This window comes from Myodes glareolus, chromosome 16, assembly GCF_982192425.1.
Source record: "Myodes glareolus chromosome 16, mMyoGla1.1, whole genome shotgun sequence".
Taxonomy (NCBI): Eukaryota; Metazoa; Chordata; class Mammalia; order Rodentia; family Cricetidae; genus Myodes; species Myodes glareolus.
The window spans coordinates 40863052-40884388 of NC_142041.1; the positions used below are offsets into that span (position 1 = coordinate 40863052).

Genomic DNA, 21337 nt, shown 5'->3' on the forward strand with positions numbered 1-21337 from the left:
TTTCTCCTTGTTCTTAATTTTTCGGTCCTTCAGACCACCCTACCTGTGCTAGCCCGCTGTTGCCTCGTCTCTCTCCGACCCCCTCCAGCACCTTCCGAGTGGAAACTTGGCTGACCTTTTCCTTACTTGTCCAAGAAGAGGGGATTTCTCTCTCAATTTCTGCTGTTCCTTTTGCTGTTACATTCAAAAATAAACACTTAGTACATCACACAGTCAATTAAAAAAAATGAACAAAGATTTTAAGGGAGGCAATGTGATTACGTGTGTGGGGACACTCTTGGGGAGGCTTGTTGGTTTGGGCACTTACCTGTGTTTTTTTTTTTTTTTTCTTGAGCATCTGTGGATTTACCCAGAAGGGTTTAACGGTGGCAGTTTGCAGTGACTTTAGTCCAGTGCTTCCTGCCTAATGAACTGGATGGGTTGACGTCACTAAGGGCTGCCTCCAGCTCAGTTACTCTTCAGGTCCCAGGAGCTGTGGTCCTCCGCTGTGTGAGAGAGGAGAGAGGAGAATTGCATCCCTACTCCTATTATCTCTGAGGGTTAGAGCCATGACCTGCTTCCGCTGGAACAGATTGTCTAGGTGTTCCGTCTTCTCAATCTTTGGGATTCATGGACCCAGGCACAGTGAGAGGCACTGTAGATACAATATGATAGGGACAGGGTTCCTGCTTGAGGTGCAGGAGGCCAGCCTGCACCATATAGCACTTTCCACAAGAGGTGCTGTAGAGTCCACTTGGGCCACCTTCACACCCCATAGACTGAAGTTTCTTCCTTCAGTTCTAGAGGCCAGAAGGCTCAGATGAAGAGGATTCAGTTTCTCATGGAGTCTCCTCATCCACCGCAGGTGGCTATTCTGTCCACGTGTCCCGTGGCCTTTCAGCGAGGCGAGGGAGATCGAGGGAAAGAAAGTACATTTAGCTCTTCCGACTTTTGGAGTCTCTTCTATGGCAACACTATCCCATCAGCTCAGTGCTCCCCCATTATTTTCTCATTAATTAACACTTGTTTTTGGTGACAGTTACCGTGACGCTTAGGGATTAGTCCATCCCAGGAACCTACAGAGGTTGGCAGGTGGGTGATGGCATTTTGTTCGCCATGGTAGACGGATCTGTAGGGATGGCAATGGGCTGAATTTTGAGCACATGTAGAGTCATTTGCTATGCAATGGGCAAGCACAGCCCCAGTTGGGAGATGCTGGTGGTCTAGCCAGTAAGCAGTCATCCTTCGGGAGAAAAGCATGCCAGACCAGCTATGGCTTTGCCCAATAGTACAGCTCTGGCCCACCAAGGTAATGATTTTTTGTTTTTTTGGTGGTTTTTTTTGGCGTCATGCGACACGGGTTTCTTAGACAATGTACGTATGTCACCCAACTTCTATAGCAACAGCTTGTGTCTCCTGCCATGGTGGCTTCTTGATTCAGTAACTGTCACATTCTGCCTGTCCTTGAAATGGCTCAAGAAATAATTGTCCCTCTTGTTCTGCAATGATGGGGTGAGATGAGGCTTGCTAGGAGTGGTGTTTCTGCCCTGCTCTTTCCCCCTTTATGCCAATCACCTTCTGTGAGCAGTACACCTGTCCCTGTATATCTGTCCCTGCACCCCTGTCTCTGTACCTCTGTCCCTGTACCTCTGTTCATGTGCACCTGTCCCTGTACACCTGCCCCGTGCACCTGCCCCTGTACACCTGCCCCTGTGCACCTGCCCCTGTACACCTGCCGCTGTACACCTGCCCCTGTGCACCTGCCCCTGTACACCCGCCCCTGTACACCTGCCCCTGTACACCTGTCCCTATACACCTGTCCTGTACACCTGTCCCTGTACACCTGTCCCTGTACACCTGCTCCTGTACACCTGCCCCTGTACACCTGCTCCTGTACACCTGCCCCTGTACACCTGTTCCTGTGCATCTGTTCCTGTGCATCTGTCCCTGTATCTCTGTCCCTGTACTGAAGGCCTCTGCTATGGTCATGGCTATTAGGAGGAAGAGGAACTGTCACGGATCTTTGAGACAATGAACTTTAAACTGGTTACATTGGTCTGTTTCTGGCACCTGGTCTTTTGGGTCTTCATTGTCACCTAAGGGTGGTCCAGTAATGGTTTCTTCAAAGTCAGGATCGAGCTGTGTTCATCTTTGCTATAATCTCACTTGGTCCCCAGCGGTGATTACACTAGGAAAGGAATGATTGGGTTTGGGTGACCTAGGATGAAAACTATCTAGTCCAGAAGAAAAGGGGAAGATGGTGCTACCGTCTCTTGGCAGTTGTGTCCCTGGTATATTTCCACATTTGTGCAGTGTGTAGACCAGAGTCCACAGTCTAATCTTTCTGTGCCAAAAGACCGAAGCAGGATCCCAGCCCCATGGTCACAGAGGCTGCTGTCCTGGGGAGGGGGGAAGGGGGAAGGTGTGGGGCAGGAAGGCAGTCAGAAGCTTTGTTGACCAAGCTCTTCTCCTACCTCTCGAGCCAATAATCCTATTTCACACAAAAACTGTACTGGCCTGGCTCAAGCCAAAATGAAAAGCTTCTTATGTCTCCAGTAGGGAGCTGCTGATGCTTGAAGAGGTGGGCAGGGAGGCACACCTGAGATGCCTAGAAGAGGGGCATCACACATCCATCTGCTTCAGAGGGGCCTCGGCCCTCCACTTCCCCACCCTGCTCCCTTGCGTGCACTGTGGAGGAGTTTCTGAGCAGACTGCATTTACAGACATCTCCGTGGCCACTCCGCCAGACCCTGTCTGCTCTGCAGACGCTGCAGTCCCCATACGGGACTCTGCTCCAGCAGCTTGTGTCTGGGTTGCTGCGCAGGATGCCAGCATTTCAGCAGCCGTGTTCGTGAGGACAGTCGGTGATCCTCTCGCCCCTGCCTGTGTGCCCCCCTTCACGGCAGGCTGCAAACTTTGCTGCTTCATCCTCGGCTTATCCATCTGAAGCGCTCGCCTCAGCTGGGAACGGCTCCTTGCCTTGTCGGGCAGGGCTACAGGTCCTCTGGTCTCCCAGAAATCAGAACAGTGACAACAGAGCAGCATCTGGAGCTGAATGGATGCCTTAATAGTCCGGTGATGCATCTAGCATCGCGGCTGAGGAGGCTAAGGAAGAAGGCTTATAATTGCTGTGGGTAAATCTCTGAGCCTCTGGGAGCAGCGGTCCCGGAGCGGCAGCCCTGGGAAGCTTAGAATCCCACCAGGAGAGAATTGACCGCATTTCAGAAAGAACACGGAGGACAGCCCCATGTGTGAGTAATCCCGCTGGTGGGAAAAGCTAGTTATTCTCACTATGTGTGCTCTCCAACCACGGCTCTGGTGGCCTGATCGCGGTGGGCTCTGCACAATGCCTGGCTAGGACTTTTCTTAGAAGGGCTCGTTTAGAGTAGTTAGTGCATTGGGAGGAGACTAAATGTGGCGGCTTTCAGATATTGACCGGCACCGGAAGAGTTGGTTGTAAATCTGCAATAAAGCAGCAGAATCGAACCTCGTAGACTCTTTGCCGTGTGAAGCGAAACAGGAAAACAAACAACTATCTCCTCACAGGTAGAGCATCTGTGGAATCCTCTGACCCCGGTGATGAGACACAAAAGGAACCGCAGACTAGGGAGCAGTGCATGCAGAAGGGGTAGGGCTGGGAGGAAAGGAGGCAATGGGTCCCTGGAGTCCGCCCCCGCCTGCGTGTGTTGTGCTGTGTGGACCGACTGTGTGGCTGCTTCCTTCCTGCCTGAAGACCAGGCAGCAAGTTTGCCTTTAAGCTTTTCCCTTTGGAGCACTGTGAAAATGCACACCGTGACAAAGGCTGTGATTGACAGGTGTGAGGCAGACAGACTGCTCCCTTCTAGCAGCAAGGCTATCTTGAAGGATGACTATGGAATAGAAGAAGAGGCTCGGATGAGAGGCCAAAGCTGTGACAGCCAGGGCACCCAACAGGTTAGCCGTGAAGACTAACTCATCCTGCAGACTGGTCACACCCTTCTGTTTCCTTCCTCTCCTAGGGGGTTCTCCAGTCCTCCCTATCCCTGCCTGCCTCCATCTGGCCTAGTTTGCTGGTTCCCAGACAGGGAGGAGAGCATCCTCTAACTCCACGCGAGGTCGTGAGGAGAGACAGGAAACAGAGCAGCCTCAGCACCCCTGATCCACACCGTGGCCACCCTTTGTGTAAAGCATCTGCTGGTGTAGGTCCTTACAGTGATAGGATCCCTGCCCTGACACTGATAATGACTTTGAGAAGTCCAAGCATGACGGGATGGTGTTGGCTGCAGATAGGAGCTGATAACCCAGGGTGGTGTTTCTGCCGCTTGTCCTGCAGGCGGTTTTCTGTGCCAGCATGCTGGAGGGTGATGGGGCGTATCCAAGAGCTGTTGTGAATGACCACTGTCCTGCAGGTGTATGGGTGGTTTCGTGGGGCGGAGGTAAAAAGGATTCTTATGTAGCTGCCACAGAAAAGCAAAAAATAAAATGGCATTGCTCGTTGCTCAATTTTTTTCTCACCAATGGGGTGTTTTGATTTGAAAACAAAATAGCGATGGTGGCCGGACTTGCAAAGGGCTATTTGCCCGGTAGTTATCTAAGCAAAGCTATCTCAGCCTGCAGCTGTAACCGTAAGAACTTCTGGCTTTAGTTTCATTGTCTGGGAGGACGTCATCTGTTGCATGAGACGGTGGCTGGGAGGGGAGTAGTAGTAATTCATTTGGCAAAAGCTGGCTGGGCCTTGTGTCTGTTGCTAAGGGGGCTATATCGCTATGGTTGTGGGGCTGGTGGCAGGACCGTGCAGCTGAGAGGCTCACCTTTTCAGGCAGGCTTTGGAGTAGACTAGGTGGAACCCAGCAATGATGATAAGTGGGTATGAAGTAGGCTGTCTCGGACTCAGATGTCCTGGGTGGGAAAGGCGCTGGAAGGGATGGGTGGAGATGAAGCCAAGGGCACAGAGAGAGCAAACGGGTAGATGAAGGGAAGGGGGTGTAAAGGGGAAGGACTCGCAGGTGGGAGGGAGATCTTCGGGGAACTGGCAGTTAATGCCATGCTTTTTCCTGCATTTGGCAAAGAGTGATGCTCTAGTATTTGACCTGAAGGAGCAGCAATTTGGAGCAATGTGTGTGAATGGAACACAGCCTACCTGCAGAAGAAACAGCACACCCCATGTTGATAAAGACAATGAGTGTGTGTGTGCGTTCATGCGTATGCATGTGTGTGCGTGTGTGTGTGTGTGTGTTTGTGTGTGTGTTTGTGCAGGCAGGAGATAAAACCCCAAATGTAGTCATGTGACTTTGGGCCCTTCCAAAGGCATTTCTAGCTGTTTTTCTCCCTGCTCTGAGTCTTAACTCTGTTCTTTCATTGGGCAGGGGATGTAACTTTGTGGTAGTACACTTGCCTGGCATGTGACAGGCCCTGGGCTCGATGCCCAGCACAGGAAGGGAAATGCACATCTCAGGATCTCAGGGCCAACTAGCTGGGGTGCTGTGCTTCCTGGCATCACCCTCTCCAGACTTGTACTTCCGGTGACCTGGTGAGCAAGAGCAGGCTGGGCTTGCCAGGTTTCTCTCTCTTTCCTGATTATCTTTTGCCCGTATCTGGGGCAACAGATGGAGAACAATATGAAACGTGGTAATAAAGAATTGGGGGTAGGTAAGAATTAGCGTTCTAAAATTACAGTGTTTACAACTGGCTAGATTTCTTATAATGAAGTACCATTTCACTCCCTGCTGCTGTGAGAATGGAGTTGATTGGTGTCTGTTCTGCATACGGGACTCTACCCCAGCCTCCCAGGGTAACTGGGCACGCGAGCTGAGATAGAAATGATCATCAAGTTTCTGGAAGCACTTATGAAAGATGCCCGTAGATTCTTAAACACCAAAACATGATCCAGTGTTGGGTTGAAGAGTGGTCCTTTGCGGCAGCATTTTCTGTGGTGTGGGAGCAGGGAGGAGCGGGGAGGGACGGGGAGGGACGAGGAGGAGCTGGGAGGGGCTGGGAGCAGGCAGGTGCAGGGGACTGAGCCCAGGGCTTCAGGCTTTGCTGCAAGTGCCTATACCTGTTGAACCATCTCCATGGCAACTATAAATATATTTTAAAATGCAGAGACGACCTTCCTCCCGCTCCTGCCACAGAACTGAAGTCAGTACCCCGACTTGGCTTGTTCTAAGGATATGCCCACAGCTACTTGCGCGGAGACTAGAGGTCTCTCCTTCTTGGTCCTTTCATGAAAAGAGGAGCTTACTGCCATCAGCCCACTGCACACCGGAAGGCTTTGTCCCCAGTGGTTTAGTGGCCATTGATTTTCCTCCAATTTAGCAAGGGAGTGTGGGGTGTTTGTGGAGGAGGTGATTCTAAACGGTAGCGCAAGAGCTGGCTGCACCGAGAGGGGCGTCATTTTCCTCCCAAGGTGGAGTGTTTCATCAGTTTGGAACTGGAGTCGGCCTGGGGTCTGTGCTCAGAACTCCATCTGAGCTCCCGGCTCCAGAAGGCTGCACTGTTTCCAGAAAGGAAAGGATGGAGAAAATCACGTGCACTGTGGTGTGTGTGTGTGTGTGTGTGTGTGTGTGTGTGTGTGTGTGTGTAGGGCTGGGAGGGGTCTCCTCAAAGAGACAGCCCACCTCCCATGGTCTCTGAGTGCCTGCTAGCCATGGTGGATTCACAGGAACCAGGTCCACAAGGCTAAGGCTGGTCATTCACAGTACATGCTGTTATGTAAATGACCAGGAGGTGTGTAGGGAATCATATCAGGCCTCTTTTTAAGTTAAAAACAATTACATCATTCTCCCCACCTTCCCTCCCTCCACCCCTATGTTATATCAGGCCTCCTTCCCCCTAGTAAAAATGCAACCTCCCAGTTCTGCCTATCCTGTGGAGAATGGTCCTGAGGAGGGAGGAAGTGGAGAGACTGGTGCACTCCAAAACACTGTGGAAACATGCTTTTGATGTCCTGTCTCTCTAGATTTCCTCCCCTGTGCTGTGCACCCAGAAGAACAACCTGCAGTCAGCAGAGGTGTGTCTGTCTGTCCTTGTGTGCTGAGTGGCACTGATGGCCGCTTTGTTTTGTGCCCCCCTCCCAGGACCTGAAGATGGAGTAGTAACAAAGGCATGCCCCATGATTCTGAGCACCTTTCCCTGTGGACTCCAGTCCTAGCCAGAGGCTGCACGTGGAGCTGAAGAAATTGATCTCCTGCTTTCCTGAGAACCCCTTTCTCTACTAATTCATGAGCCAGCAGGATGCGGTCGCTGCGCTTTCAGAACGCCTGCTCATAGCTGCGTACAAAGGCCAAGCGGAGAATGTGGTTCAGCTCATCAACAAGGGTGCCAAGGTAGCGGTTACCAAGGTAACAAGGAAAAATGCCATAGCGATTCTCTGGGAATAGCTCACCTCTTGTCTGCAGAACTGTTGTTTGGTTCATAGTTTTTTAAAAGAACTGGCTTTGGTAAAGAGATGGAGGCTTGGGAAGAAACAGGAAGCATTGAAAAATGTTTCCGTTGTCATCTTTCAAATGGAGCATTTGTAATTTGCATTTGACAGTCTTTAAAACCACATAGGAGTACCTTTGTAGCCAGTAGGCAGGATATTTCTCTGGAGAAGTTCTACACAGAGACTGACTAAACAGTGAGCTGGAGGGTGGGAGTGAGGGTTGGTAATCATGTTAGGCAGGCCTTCTAGCAAGGTGGACCAGCCTTTGGTCAGGAAGCCCCTGCCCCAGTCTCATTGTCCCCATCTGACAGCTTGGACCAGATGACTGTCATGACTACCGTGGGCACTGTTTCCATGTGGGCTTTGCAAGACGTTGCTCATACGTCATCAACCAACAATACAACGGCAGATCAGGGAACATTTGGTTGAAGGCATCTGGTTTATAGCAAAACCTCAAGAAAAGTAGGTCCTGGCCAGGTGTGGTTGTGCCAGCATTAGGGAGGGAGAGGAACGTAAGTTCAAAGACAGCCTGGGCTACATAGATAGTATCAAAAATAAGCAAGAAATAAACCACACAAAATGTGTCAAGCCCTGTGTAGTTGAAGTGCTGGTGCAAGCTTATCAAGCTGCTGGTTGCTGTGAGGACTGTAAAGCCTCCTGATGAATATTCTGTTCTCACCCTCACTCCGGAGAGTAGGAAACTGAAGGCATTTCTGCCCAGGCAGAAATGCACCCTGTATCTGTGGTGCCCCAGTCCGGAGCTCTCCTGCCGTCCACCCCAGAGAGAGAGCTGTGTAGATGGAGATATGGCCTTAGTTTTTCATGTGGCATCATCAGTTAATATCTCTGGCTTTCTGGGCCGGATGTTGGTTGCTTGTCAGTCTCAGTCAGTCGTGTGCATTTGAGTTCCTGCCGTTTGAGCACACAGTGAGAAGTTGTGCACAGCAAGCTAGAGACAGAATTCACCAGAACCCATCCATGTGCGTGCGCTAATCTTGGACTTCCTTTTGGGAGATAAATTTCTGTTATGGCAGCCTGACCAATACAGCCCCATTCTGATTTTAGAAAACTTCGTCGTCCAGTAAAAGACTATGTATCCATTCACTATGTCCCTGCCCCCAGCTCTAGGCAACTATGAGTCTCCTTTTCATTTATGAGTCATCTTTTCTTGGTTATTACATAGAAATGGAGCTACATGCTGTCCTGGCTAGTTTTATGCCAACTCGACACCCCTGGGCTAGTGGTCCTGAGTTCTATAAGAAAGCAGGCTGAGCAAGCCATGTGAGTAAGCCAGTCCCACCTCAACCAAGCACTCCTCCACAGCCTGTTCATCTCCTACCTCCGAATTGCTGCCCTGTTTAAGTTCCTGTCCTGATGTCCTTCAATAATGAATAGCAATATAGACGCGTCAGCCACCTAAACCCTTGCTTCCCCAACTTGCTTTTTGGTCATGGTGTTTTGTCCAAGCAATAGAAGCCCTAACTAGATGTGTGGCCTGTGGTGTCCTTCGTGATTTCGTTCGTGGAGCATAGTATCAACAAGAGTCATTCATGTTGCAGTGAATGATATTTCATTCCTTTTTATGGTTGAAAGCAATACATAGTAAGAACACACAGTGGTTCCCTTATCTATATTACAGATATATAGATATCCCTTATCTATATATCCATACTTATCCCTTATATAGATATGGATAGATTTTATATTGTAATATCTATATTACAGAAGCCCCCATGGATGCCTGATGCTACCAAGCCCCATGCATACTATGTTATTGCCTATGTACAGGTGTTTATAATAGAGTTCAATACATAAATTAGGCATGGTAAGTGAATGACCACAATTAATGAAGTAGACCCACACACACCCACACACACACACATCCTATGTATAAAGTATCAGTACACTAAGATAAAGTTGTCATTGTTGTGCACTGGGACCACTGAGCGAGATAACCATACCTTCAACACGGGCACCGCAACACCACCACAGTCCGTCTGATGAACGAGGGACTGTGGGTGGGCAGGGTGGAGAGCATGGAGACGCTGGACAAAGCAGGGATGTGTGTCCCTGGTGGGTGTAGTGGGACAGCATGAGCTTTCATTGTGTGGCCCAGAACAGGATGCAACCTCAGACTTCAGAATTCTTTCTCTCTTGAATTTTCCATTTGCCGTTCCAGACTGTGACTGACAATGGTTATTACGCAGAATGAGATGGTGGGTAGAGGAGGATCATTATACTGTCCTTCAGTCAGCCAGTGGACATTTCCGGTTGGTTCTAGTTTAGGGCTATTATGAAAATGGCTGCCAAAGCCATGAGCATCTACATCATGCTTTTGTGTGGGTAGAGTTTGCTTTTGTGTTGGTGAATATCAGGGAGATTTGCTGAGTCACGTAATAAATCTGTTTAAGGCTATAAGAAAAATGCCAAGCCTGTTTTCAAAGAGGGCTTGCAATTTCACATTCCCACCAAAATATTTGAGGGTCCTGTTTTCTACTTCTTCACCAATGCTTCCTATATTCTATTGTTTGTAGAGATGTCTAATCATTATTATAGCCTAGGCTGGCCTTGAATTCATGGCATCCCTCTTGCTTTCCAAACATGGGGACTACAGTTATGAACCACCATTCCTGGTCACCGTTTACTTTTAAATACACTTTATCTTTGACTTATAATGGCGTTACATCCCAATAAGCCCATCATAAATTGAAAATACTGTAACGCTAAATGCATTTCTTACATCTAACCTACTAGACATGTCAGCTCAGTAACACTACATACGTGGGGTATCCTCTGCTATCTTTCTGATCATGTGACTTGCTGTTGCTTGCTCAGCATCCCGAGAGGGTGCCAGATTGCATATTTCTAGCCTTAAAGGGAAAAATCAGAATTTAAAATGATTTGTCATGAGCATGCATTACTTTTGTATTAGTGTGAGTCGTAAGTCAAATCTCCATAAACCAGGAGTCTTTTTCATATGTCTTTACCACAGTCAAACTTATACACAAGGAATTTTAAAACTGTCGAAGTACAGTATCCTGTGCATATGGGTGTTTTGCCTGCAAGCGTGTCTGTACTATTGCAGTGTTGGGTGTCTGTACACGGTGTCTGTGTACTGCATTTTGTGCAGTGTCTGCAGAGGCTAGAATGGGGCATCACATCCCCTGGGAACTGGAGTTACAGATGTTTGTGGACTGCCATGTGGTGCTGGGAATTGAACCTGAGTCCTCTGGAAGAGCACCCAGTGTTCTTAATCACCAGGTCATCTCTCCAGTGCCTGCTAGAGAGCCTAAAAAAAAAAATCTAGTTCATGCTGCCACTTCAACTGAGGCATTCCCATTCCCTAAAGGGAACTCAGCCAGACAAAGGCAGGGTTCTGGCTTCATCAAAGGTAGGACTCTCGGATGCACCAGTAAGCGGACACGCTTATTAAAAGAACAGACAGCCTGGATCCTCAGCTCATACAGGTGCGCAGAACAATGACCAGAGAAAGAATCAGACATCCCCAAGCCCGTGGAAGCTTCTCTAGGGAGACGTGTGCTCAGGGGTCTTTACCGCTGCCATGTATATGATCCTGTGGTTTTTTAAGTTACATGGCTCAGAATATAACTTACAACAAGGTTTAGAGGCTGAAGATTTTTCCTTTTGTAAGCAAACTGTGAGCTTTCTGAAAGGCATTCCTCAGATTTGGAATAGGAGAAGAGCACTAAACTCCAGGACATGCATCATTTTGGCCCTAAGCAAGCATTTTATTTACTGTTCTTGACATCCCTGTCTGTGCTGTCTTTAGGAGACCATGCCCCGGTGGGCAGTTTGGTGTTGATTAGTGCCTGAGGTTTCCTGACTGCCAGCCGGACAGGAGAAGGAGGTCTAGGACCAAGGGCCCCTCTCCCTTCCCATCTCCCCAGGATGCCTTCAGTCCTCTTGTTTCTCTTGAAGAAATGACTTCCACATCTCCTCCCCGTTTCCTTCCCCACCTACTTGGTTCCACATTCTTAGAATATATAGCATACTGTTGATTGACCAGTTTGATTTTTAAAATTGGGTCAAATTAATTGCTTGCAATACTTACAAAAGGATAGATTTGCATCTTAACTGTCTGCAGGAGGTGCGAGCTTCAGTGGCCCTGTAGAGTCACACCATGCCCAGCTGTTGCCACTGTGTGCTTCCAGACCTTTTCCCACCTCTCCAAGTGGAAGCTATATGTCCCCCATTAAACGCTGACTCCCCAGTTCCCCCCGGAGCACCTGGAACTCTCTTCTCTCTGTCTTGAGACAAGGTCTCACAATGTCTCTCTGACTGGTCTGTAACTAATTCACAGTGTGGCTCTGTTTGGTCTTGAACTCGGAGCTGCTTTCATGGCTATTTTTTTGTGGCCTCCATGATATTGCTTTAAGTTCTGCAGACCAAACCTGCATGTCCCCAGCTGGAGCCTGTCACTCTTCTTAGGGTCTCTTTTATATTGAGTGGCACCCCTGCTTGTGATTCCATACCATCCTGTTTTCTTTTAGATTCCCATTGTCCCTCCACTTGCCACCCTCTTAGTGGGCAAACCACTCATCCTGCCTCCTGATGTCTTCCTAGTCGCCTACACTAATGCTATAGGAGATGTCTTCCTAGTCGCCTACACTAATGCTATAGGAGATGTCTTCCTAGTCGCCTACCCTAATGCTATAGGAGATACTTTTCCAGAGAACAGAAAGGTGCGATTTTCTGTTGAGAAAGCCTTGGCTTTCTATATGATCACATTATCTCATTACTTCATGTCAGAAGTGTTGTTGAATGATTTTTTTTTCTCTTTTGGCTTTTTGAGGAGGGGTCCACCACCTAGCTCTCAAAATAAATCACGCAAGAGGCTTATTCTTAGCTATGAATGCCTGGCCTTGCCTTGGCTTGTTTCTCACAAGCTTTTCTTTTTGGTTTTTTTGAAACAGGGTTTCTCTGTAGCTTTGGAATTTGTCCTGGAACTAACTCTTGTAGACCAGGCTGGCCTCGAACTCACAGAGATCCACCTGCCTCTGCCACCCGAGTGCTGAGATTAAAGGCGTGTGCCATCACTGCCGGGCTTCTCACCCAGCTTTTCTTAAATTATCCCAAATACCTTTTGCCTCCAGGCTTTTTCCTTTTCTAACTTCTGTATATCTTACCTTTACGCCGTGGCAGGCTGTGGCAGGCCGTGGCAGGCCGTGGCAGGCCGTGGCTGGCCGTGGCTGGCTGCTGAAGTCCTTGTTCTCTCCTGGCTCCTCTCTTTCTCGGTTCTCCTATTTATATGCTCTGACTGCCAGCCCCGCCTAACCTTGCTCCTGCCTCGCTATTGGCCGTTCATCTCTTTATCAGGACCATCAGTGTTTTAGACAGGCAAAGAATCACAGCTTCACAGAGTTAAACAAATGCAACATAAGTAAAATCCACACACCTTAAAATAATATTCCCCAACGAAGAAGTATATTCGCCTGAGGCTTAATTTTATTTGCTTAGCATCGTTGGTATCTTCCTGCCTGGATAGACCCTCTGCGTTGCTCCTGGTGCTGAGCGTGGACCAGGGGTGTAATGCTAAAAGCCTGAGGAGTTGTAGGGTGGACTGTCTGTGGAGCTAGCTGTTAAGAAACTCCTCTTGGGATGCTGGGATTGCTTCCTCTAAAAGTAAATAGATAAAGGCATTTGGTGAAGCTTCAATTAAGAGGAAAGTAACTTTATTCACAACATGAACACTTGTCAAAGCCTGCATTTTTTGTTTTGTTTTGTTTTTTGTTTTTTTCGAGACAGCGTTCCTCTGTAGCTTTGGAGCCTGTCCTGGAGCTAGCTCTTGTAGACCAAGTTGGCCTCGAACTCACAGAGATCCACCTGCCTCTGCCTCCCAAGTGCTGGGATTAAAGCTGTGCGCCACCACCACCTGACCCTCAAAGCCTGCCTTTAATAGCAGTCCCTGGCCCTGAGTGATGGAGAATGGGGACTTAGATAATAAGAAATAGGACAGCTGTGTGAGTGGTGTGCACCTGTGGCCCAGCACTCGGAAGGCGGCAACAAAAGATCGGGGCTTCTACAACTGAACCAGGTGCAGAGAGTCAGAGACCTTGGAACACTCAGTCCTGCATGGGATGTCTCCATCAAATCCCTCCCCTGGGGACTCAGGGACCTGTGTAGAAGGGGAGGCAGGAAAGGGATAGGAGTCAGTGGGGACGGAGGACACCACAGAAACAAGGAAACACAGCAGGACCGATGCATATAGGAGCTCACAGAGAGTGTGGGGCAGCATGCACAGGGCCTGCACGGATAAGCCAGGAGGGGTCCCAGGGCTGAGGGGGGCATGGGCCTGTCTACCGTCTCTACCCAGCAACTTTCTCCAGTTGACAACCACAGGAAAGAATTAGTTCTCTCCAGCGGAATCTCACAGGGTACACAAACCACACTAAGAGGCAGGCCCGTGCCCAGCAGTAGATGGTCACCTGAAAATAAAGTCAATGGTATTTTTGGAGGTTTTTACTGTTTTGGTTTGTTTTGTCTTTTTTATCTCACAAAACTTTGGACTTTTTTTTTTTTTTGCCTTACTGATCTCTATATATTATGGCTTCGGATGTTGTGGTTTTTATGAACTTTCTGTGTGTACATTTAGATGTGTTTCTCATGCTTTCTGTGTATACATGTATATATGCTTCTCATATTTGTTTTGTTTTTTCTTTTCTTTTTCTCTGATTGTTTGACCTATTCTGGTTTGTTTGCCTGTTTGCTTTCTAAAGAAAAAGAAAAACAAGGGTGGGTTGTTGGGGAGGATGTGAGAGGAGATGAGGGAGAAGAGAAACTGTTATCAGAATATATAGTATATGAAAAAAAAATCTTGTTTTCAATTAAAAAAAAAGATCAGGGGCTCTAGGTTCGTTCTGAACTTAGTGTAGTGAGCCTCAGCCAAAGCAAACCAAAGCAGAACCCTTGATCTCCAGGAGGCTGTGCATAGAGTTGTCCCAGAGTGCCAGAGGGTAGGCCTGAGGGGGAGGGGTGACATTCAGGAGGGTTGGGTGCCTTCGTATGTGTCTTCACTACAAAAGGTCCCCGGCAGGTGACATGAAGTCAAATCACCGGGAAAGGACCTGGGAGAGACAGTAGCGGAGGCACAGAGGCCACATGCCAGCCTGGCTTCGGGCCTCTCCCCCAGTTATAGCCTTGTGACCTCTGTCAGTGCCTTACTCTCACCCTCCCTTGGCGTCACACCCCTGCAGGACAGCAGTACACTGCATCTGTATCTCTGCTGTCAGTAACAGCAGTGCCTAGAACAGGGGGTGGGCGGGGCTCTAGAGAGGGCGCCGAGGCCACAGAAAGCACTGCCTGTAACGCCTGGTGTGTCACAAGCAGTCAGCTTGCCACTTCCCTTCCCCTTTCCTCCCTTTCTTCCCTGTGACCTCATCCTGTCCTCAAGCCCTGCTCCCAGGACCAGGAAATACTTCTGTGAGTTTCCAAACATATTTACGCATGTAAAGGCAGGTCTTCATCACTTAGAAATGTAGGTAGGCCCATACTCGCCATAATGACCTATTCCGGGCTGTTTAGGAGCTTTGCGGTGTGGAGCTAAGTGTCTGGTGAAATGGCTCTGCATCACTCACTATGCGGCTAGACCGTAACCATTTGAGAAGTTGCTTCCCGGGAGGCCCATTGTTTGCCATCCTGCATGGTCTGCTGCAGTGTGTACACTTGGATGTCTCCTCCAGACACAGAAGATCTCTGCTGAGCAAATTCCTGGAAAATTTCTGGAGCAAGAAGTGTATTTGTTAAAATTATCATGATCCCACTGAAGGGACATACCAGCTCATCCGCAGAGAGCTTTGGGGGTAAGGATTAGTGGGCAAAGAGACAGAGCTAGGGTAAGAGATTGTGTAGTTGGAATTTTTTTTGGGGGGGGGCACCAAACAGTCCCCAAATAATGACTCAGAGACTTATTATTAATTATAAAAGCTTGGCCTTAGCTTATGCTTGTCCCACTAGCTCTTATAACTTAATTTAACCTGTTTTTAATTCATCTACATTTTGCCTCAGGGCTTTTTACCTTTCTTTTATTCTGTATGTCCTGTTTTCCTGTTTCCTCCGTGTCTGTCTGTCTGTCCTCTGGCATTTGCCTCTCTCCCTCTGTCTCTCTAGAGCCTGGATTCCTCCTCCCTACTTACTCTCTCTGCCCGGAAGTCCTGCCTGTACCTCCTGCCTAGCTATTGACTGTTTAGCTTTTTATTAGGCCAATCTGGTGCCTTAATGCAGCAAGGTAAACAAACGTAACACATCTTTACATAGTTGAACTAGTGTTCCACAAGATTGTGCAGGATTTCTGTGGGCCGACCTAATAAGCTGTCATAGGCAGGGGCACCAACACAAAGGGAATGACTGCTTTACAATCTCGGAGGCTGGAGTGTGAGATCAAGCTATGCTGTCTGAACCTGGGGGTGAACTAGCCCGGCCTCTTGCCGCTGGTAGTTGGTGGTCCTGCACTTACGAGGGAAGCTCCCAATCCCCTCCTCTGTCTTCATACGGGTTTCTCTCTGTGATTTGTGCTACCAAGGCAATCACCTTAAGCATTAAGGGCTCGGTCTGTTCCAGTATGATATCGCAAGTTTCTTACATCTAGAAAGGCTAAGTAAAATCACACAGGTGTGACAGAAAGGGGTCAGGTTAGAGATCATTAGGTGGAAAAGGGCAAGAGAGGAGGGACTAGGGATGCTTAGGGTCAGGAACTGGAGAGGCATAGGGTATATGCCCCGTTATCTGGAAGGAAGTCTGGCTGTGCTTTGCCAGAGGCAAGTAGCTGGAGGTGAATGGCATGGCATCTTTCACCCAAAGCAGGGACACCTCTGAGGATGAGGGCTTTGCTGCATTTTAGGCAAGTGTCCCCAGAAGTCCATGATATAAACATTGGGTTTCTAGTTGTGGCACTATGAAGTAGTATTAATCCCACCAGGCAAGAATAAGACCACTACCATAAGTTTTGAGCCAAATTTGAAGCGAGCTTTATTATCATCCTGGCCGGGACGATGGACACTGGCCAGGTCCATACCCAGAATTCCTGGAGAATGACCATGTTCTATGAATTATCACCAGAAATCACTAGGGAAAATTGATTTATGGTGGTAGTTCTGAGCAATAATTATAATAAAGTGTTAAGATTTTGGAGCTGGAGAGTTGGCTTGGAGGTTGGGAGCGCTGACTGTTCTTCCAGAGGTTGTGATTTCAATTCCCAGCAACCACATAGTGATTCACAACCATCTATGATGAGATCTGGTGTCCTCTTCTGGCGTGTAGGCATAAATGTAGTCAAAACACTGTATACATAATAAATAAATAAAAGATTTTATGTAGTGTATGTAACATGAGGGCTGGCTTGTTGGGGTTTCTGTCCCTCCTGGTACCCCAACAGCCGGCAAGCAACAAAGAAAATCACACACAGGACTCCATAAGGTTATAAACTGATTGGCCCATTTGGTCAGGCTACTTATTAGTTCTTATGACTTATCTTAACCCATTATTCTGATCTATGTTAGCCACACGGGCTCAGTACCTTTTTCAGCTGTCAGCTTACATGTTGCCTCTTTGGTGGTCTGCGCAGGAATGGCAGAGGAACCTCCTTGCTTCCCAGAATTCTCCTGTTCTCATTGCATCACCTCTACTTCCTGTCTGGTTTTCCCACCTATACTGCCTGCCTGGCCAATCAGCGTTTTATTAAAATATGATTGACAGAATACAGACAATTCTCCCACATCATTTCCCTCTTTTTTTTTTTTTAAACAAAGGAAAATACCCACAGTCCATTTGTTGGGAATGTGGGCGTAGTATTTCAGGCTACTTCCTGCTGGTTGGGGGCGCTGATAATCTTATGGGGACCTAAAGAAAATTTAGAATTATCATCAAGTCCTGACTGGAGTATCCTGTGAGTCTTGATCATCTCAGGCAGCAGTCTTGAACCTGTTCTGGATGAAGAACTCAGACATCTGGGCCATCTGTTCCTGTCGGAGATTTCTCAGGTGGCCTTCCTTGATCATACTGGATTTTTCTTAACTCAGAATGAATCCACAACCTCTCATTTTCTGTGGAAACAAAAGCAAAATCTCTTCTCCAAAGTAACATACCTTTTGACTTCAGTTTTGAAGCCACGGTATTTTCAAAATACCTATTTTGGGTTAGTTCAGCAGTATTTATAAACAAAAGTCTTTTAGCAGCTGTTGCTCCTTCCTCAGCATTCAAACAATTCAAAGAGAGCATAATAGCATACAGTATGAAGATTCTCTGTGTATTTTCCATCTTTATGTGGCTTTACTTTAACCTCTATTTCTTTTATTTTTACTTTTACTTTTAGATACAGGTTCGCTGTATATCTTTGTCCTGGAATAACTCTGTAGACCAGGCTGTCCTTGAACTCACAGAGATCCTTTTGTCTCTGCCTCCCCAGTACTGGGCTCAAAGGTGTTTGCTACCACACCTTGAACTCAGAGATCCACGTGTCTTTGCTTCCCCAGTGCTAGGATTAAAGGTGTGTGCTACCACACCTTGAACTCAGAGATCTGTCTGTCTCTGCCTCCCAGGCATTGGAATTAAAGGTGTGTACCACCACACCCAACTACTCTCTTTCTTTCCTTTTAACTTTAAGAACTTTAACTTTCAGTCTGCATATACACACGGTAAACCATTTAGAGGTTTTCTTCCTCTTTGAATCTCTCTTTACTGTATATTTTTCTTTTTCTGACCACATGAGCCTTTAATTTACTAAGCAATATGGAGAGCAGTGACTTTGACGGCTAGATCCAGCCCACTCCCCAGCTCTCCAGTCTCATGGCTGAGACACCAGCCAGAGCTGTGTTCACTGCCACAACTCTATGGCGTTTCAAGGTCCTTGCCAGCAAGCTGCAGCATTCTGCTCACAGACCACACTCAGTTGGACTGCCTGCCTGAAAGAGTCAGAGTTTGCCCTGGCAGGACAGCCCAGAAAACCAGCACTTTAAAACAGCGCAGATTTTTTCCTGCTATGACTGAAAACCGAAAAGCATGCGCTCAGCTTTTCATCAATACTAAGTGTTTCGTGGCAGGACCTTTTAAAAGAGCTGCAAAGTTTTGCAGCTAAAGCTGAGTCAGGAAGCCTCTCTTAGATGAGAGCACTTGCTTGCCTCTAGCAAGCAGAGCAGACCCGAGAAATTGCTGCTACCAAGGAAACATGCTTTACTCTATTTTTTCCCAAGCTTTCTCAAGCTTTCTGTGGATTCAGTTATCCACGTGGGCGCCATATGTAGTGAGGAGTTGCTGGCAGACCTGCTTTTCGCCTCACCCGGCTCCCGCACAGCTAGCTTAGTCCCAGAAATAACAACACACAAATTGTATTCATTTAAGCACTGCCTGGCCCATTATCTCTAGAGAGTTAGTTACTGGCTAACTCTCACATCTTGATTAACCCATTTCTAATAATCTGTATAGCACCACGAGGTGGTGACTTACCGGGAAAGATTCAGCATGTCTGACCTGGTGGCTGGCTCCATGGCGTCTGCCTCATAGCCCAGCATTCTGTTCTGTTTACTCTGCCTACCTAATTTTCTGTCCTATCAAGGGGCCAAGGCAGTCTCTTTATTGACCAATGAAAATAACACAATAGACAGATAACCCTCCTCCATCAAGTGTATTAATGACAAAACCATTAAGATATGACAACTGGCTCAAAGGATAAGGGGAAAAAATTCAAATATGTAGGTTATTAATAAAGTGAGAATAAATTTGCCTATTAGTATAATCCTGGCCAGTGTCCACAGGGCCTTCAGAGTGCACCACTATTGTTGTCTCCTCTACTTGAGCCAGTAGAGGGCTTAGCCATAATCTGGAGTCGCATCGTGGTTTGCCGTGGGACTTCTAAGTAGCCTCAGGCTCGTTGATTTTGTCCAAGGTATACATGTGCAGCTTACCGCCTCACCGTATCCAGCACACAGTTCAGGGCCGTGACGTCCACCCTCTTCCTGTCTATCTCCAGAACTGCTCCATCCCTCACACTGAAACTCTGTCTGTACTGGAGACTAACACCTATGTCCTCTTCCCGGAGCCCCTGCTGACCGCCACTCTACTTCCTGTCTCTTTGACTTTGTTACATGTTTTCAAGTCTTTCACAATCCCTATTAAGGGTGGAGAGAATCGATCACAGTCTCCTTCTCTGCAAGCCTGGCCAGCTCATTAACCTTCTCAAGTCTTCAGTTTCTGACTGTGAAGTAGCCATCGATACCTTTTGATGATGGAGTGATGTAATCCATGCACAGGGCTTACACAGGGTGGTCCCGGAGGAGGATGGGGCTCAGCTGATGGTGGCTGTGCTCAGCAATGATGACCAGGTCCCCACTGGAGTTCATTGTCCTCAGTGGTTACCTTGGGTCAGTGGTTCTCAGTATTGATGGCAGTAGAAGCGTGTGAACAACCTGAAAAAGTGTCAGTGCCCAGGTGTGGTTCAGGAGACACTAGATGTAACGAGTCTGGGGTGTGACTGGGCTTGAGGAGTCCCCAGGTATTCAGGGGGAGAATACAAATTGCTCTAGGAACTTCCCTTGTGTGTGTGTGGGAGCTATGGAGCTTGGTGAATATCATGAAATACTGATATTCCAAATATCATAATTCAAAACAGTGCGTTTAATAGGAAACACGTGCATCAATTATGGAATTGCAGTATTGCTGTGAGTTCTTATATGGCTTGCCTTATAAGAAAAGCTCAATAATAGGATCATAAGGACCAACTTACTCTTCTAAGGCTCTTAATAAGGCAGGCATCATGGGGACATGTGCTTCTAGCAAAGGTATGTAGACACCCTCAGAAGATGCTTTCTGGAGGGAGGAGAGATGAGCACTCAGATTGGGAGGGATACTGGAAAATTAGCGTGAAGGGGTTGGCATGGACCTCTGTTTGGGCCTTGGAGGAGCTGCCCTGTGACTGAGGAGAACAAGCCTCAGGACCTAGTGATGGACCCACATGGGCTCCAGCCTCCTAGTGAATCAAAGGTTCTCATTGAAGAAGTGGAATCCAGAATTTGGTCTCTGGTCTCTTCACTGCTCTTCCTTGCTACTCCCTTGCTCTAGGGAATTTGTGGACCTGTTCATGGGCTTTTCTGGCCTCTTGCCCTCAGCATAGGCCTTAGCTAAGTGGTTCTCAGTGGGGATGGAGGTGACATTGTTTTGCTTCAGTTCTGGGCAGGCCTGGTAGAGATACTGGCTCAGAGATAGCAGCTTCTGCCGGATAGGAAGTCATGCATCACCCTCCCCTGGGTTTAGTCAGTGCTGCAGGTGTTTGGTTGCCTCAGCAGACTCCACAGAAAGCCTTGTCTACATATCTAAGTGTCTGGTAACCCAGGTAAAGTTCTCTGAAATTTCTCCAAATCATGTAGGTCCTAAGCTCCCGGGCATATAGGCTAATAGGTCTTTAAATGCTTTATGTATTTCTTGTGTGTGTGTGTGTGTGTGTGTGTGTGTGTGTGTGTGTGCATGATATTGAGGGGCAGTGATGGGTGTCACAGCGTGCATGTGACATAAACAAGGTAACTTTACGGAGTCGGTCCTCTTCTCCCACCTTTCCAGGGGTCAACTCAGGTTGCCAGACTGCACGGCGAGTACCTTTACCTGCTGAGCCATTGTGGATGTGACTAATGGGTCCTAAGTACTCTACATGTGACCCCGTTGAGTGTCAGAATTTTAAAGCCCTTCTTATGGTTCTCTTTGTGTACAAATGCAAACCAATCACTGGCACATTGTAAGAGTCCCAAAGCAGCAGTCTGCCAGCTAGTGGTTGGTGGGTGTTTTTAAAAAGTTTAAGAGAGCCAGGCGGTGGTGGCACACACCTTTAATCCCAGCACTTGGGAGGCAGAGGCAGGTGGATCTCTGTGAGTTTGAGGCCAGCCTGGTCTACAAGAGCTAGTTCCAGGACAGGCACCAAAGCTACAGAGAAACCTTGTCTCAAAACAAACAAACAAA

The 21337-nt window shown here is 47.8% G+C and overlaps 1 protein-coding gene across 3 annotated transcripts in view; it reads left to right on the forward strand.

Moving 5' to 3' along the window:
• Ankrd6 (ankyrin repeat domain 6) overlaps nucleotides 1–21337 on the forward strand; it is a 145341-nt gene that overhangs the window by 85315 nt on the left and 38689 nt on the right. For 2 of the 3 annotated variants that reach the window (XM_087897203.1, XM_087897205.1), the window contains exon 2: nucleotides 7035–7298. In XM_087897203.1, coding sequence (XP_087753329.1) covers nucleotides 7179–7298 — 120 coding nt within the window. In that variant the 5' untranslated portion in view covers nucleotides 7035–7178. Of the gene's footprint in view, nucleotides 1–2705; nucleotides 3231–7034; nucleotides 7299–21337 lie in introns of those variants that run through there. The other variant, XM_087897204.1, reaches the window with a different exon arrangement.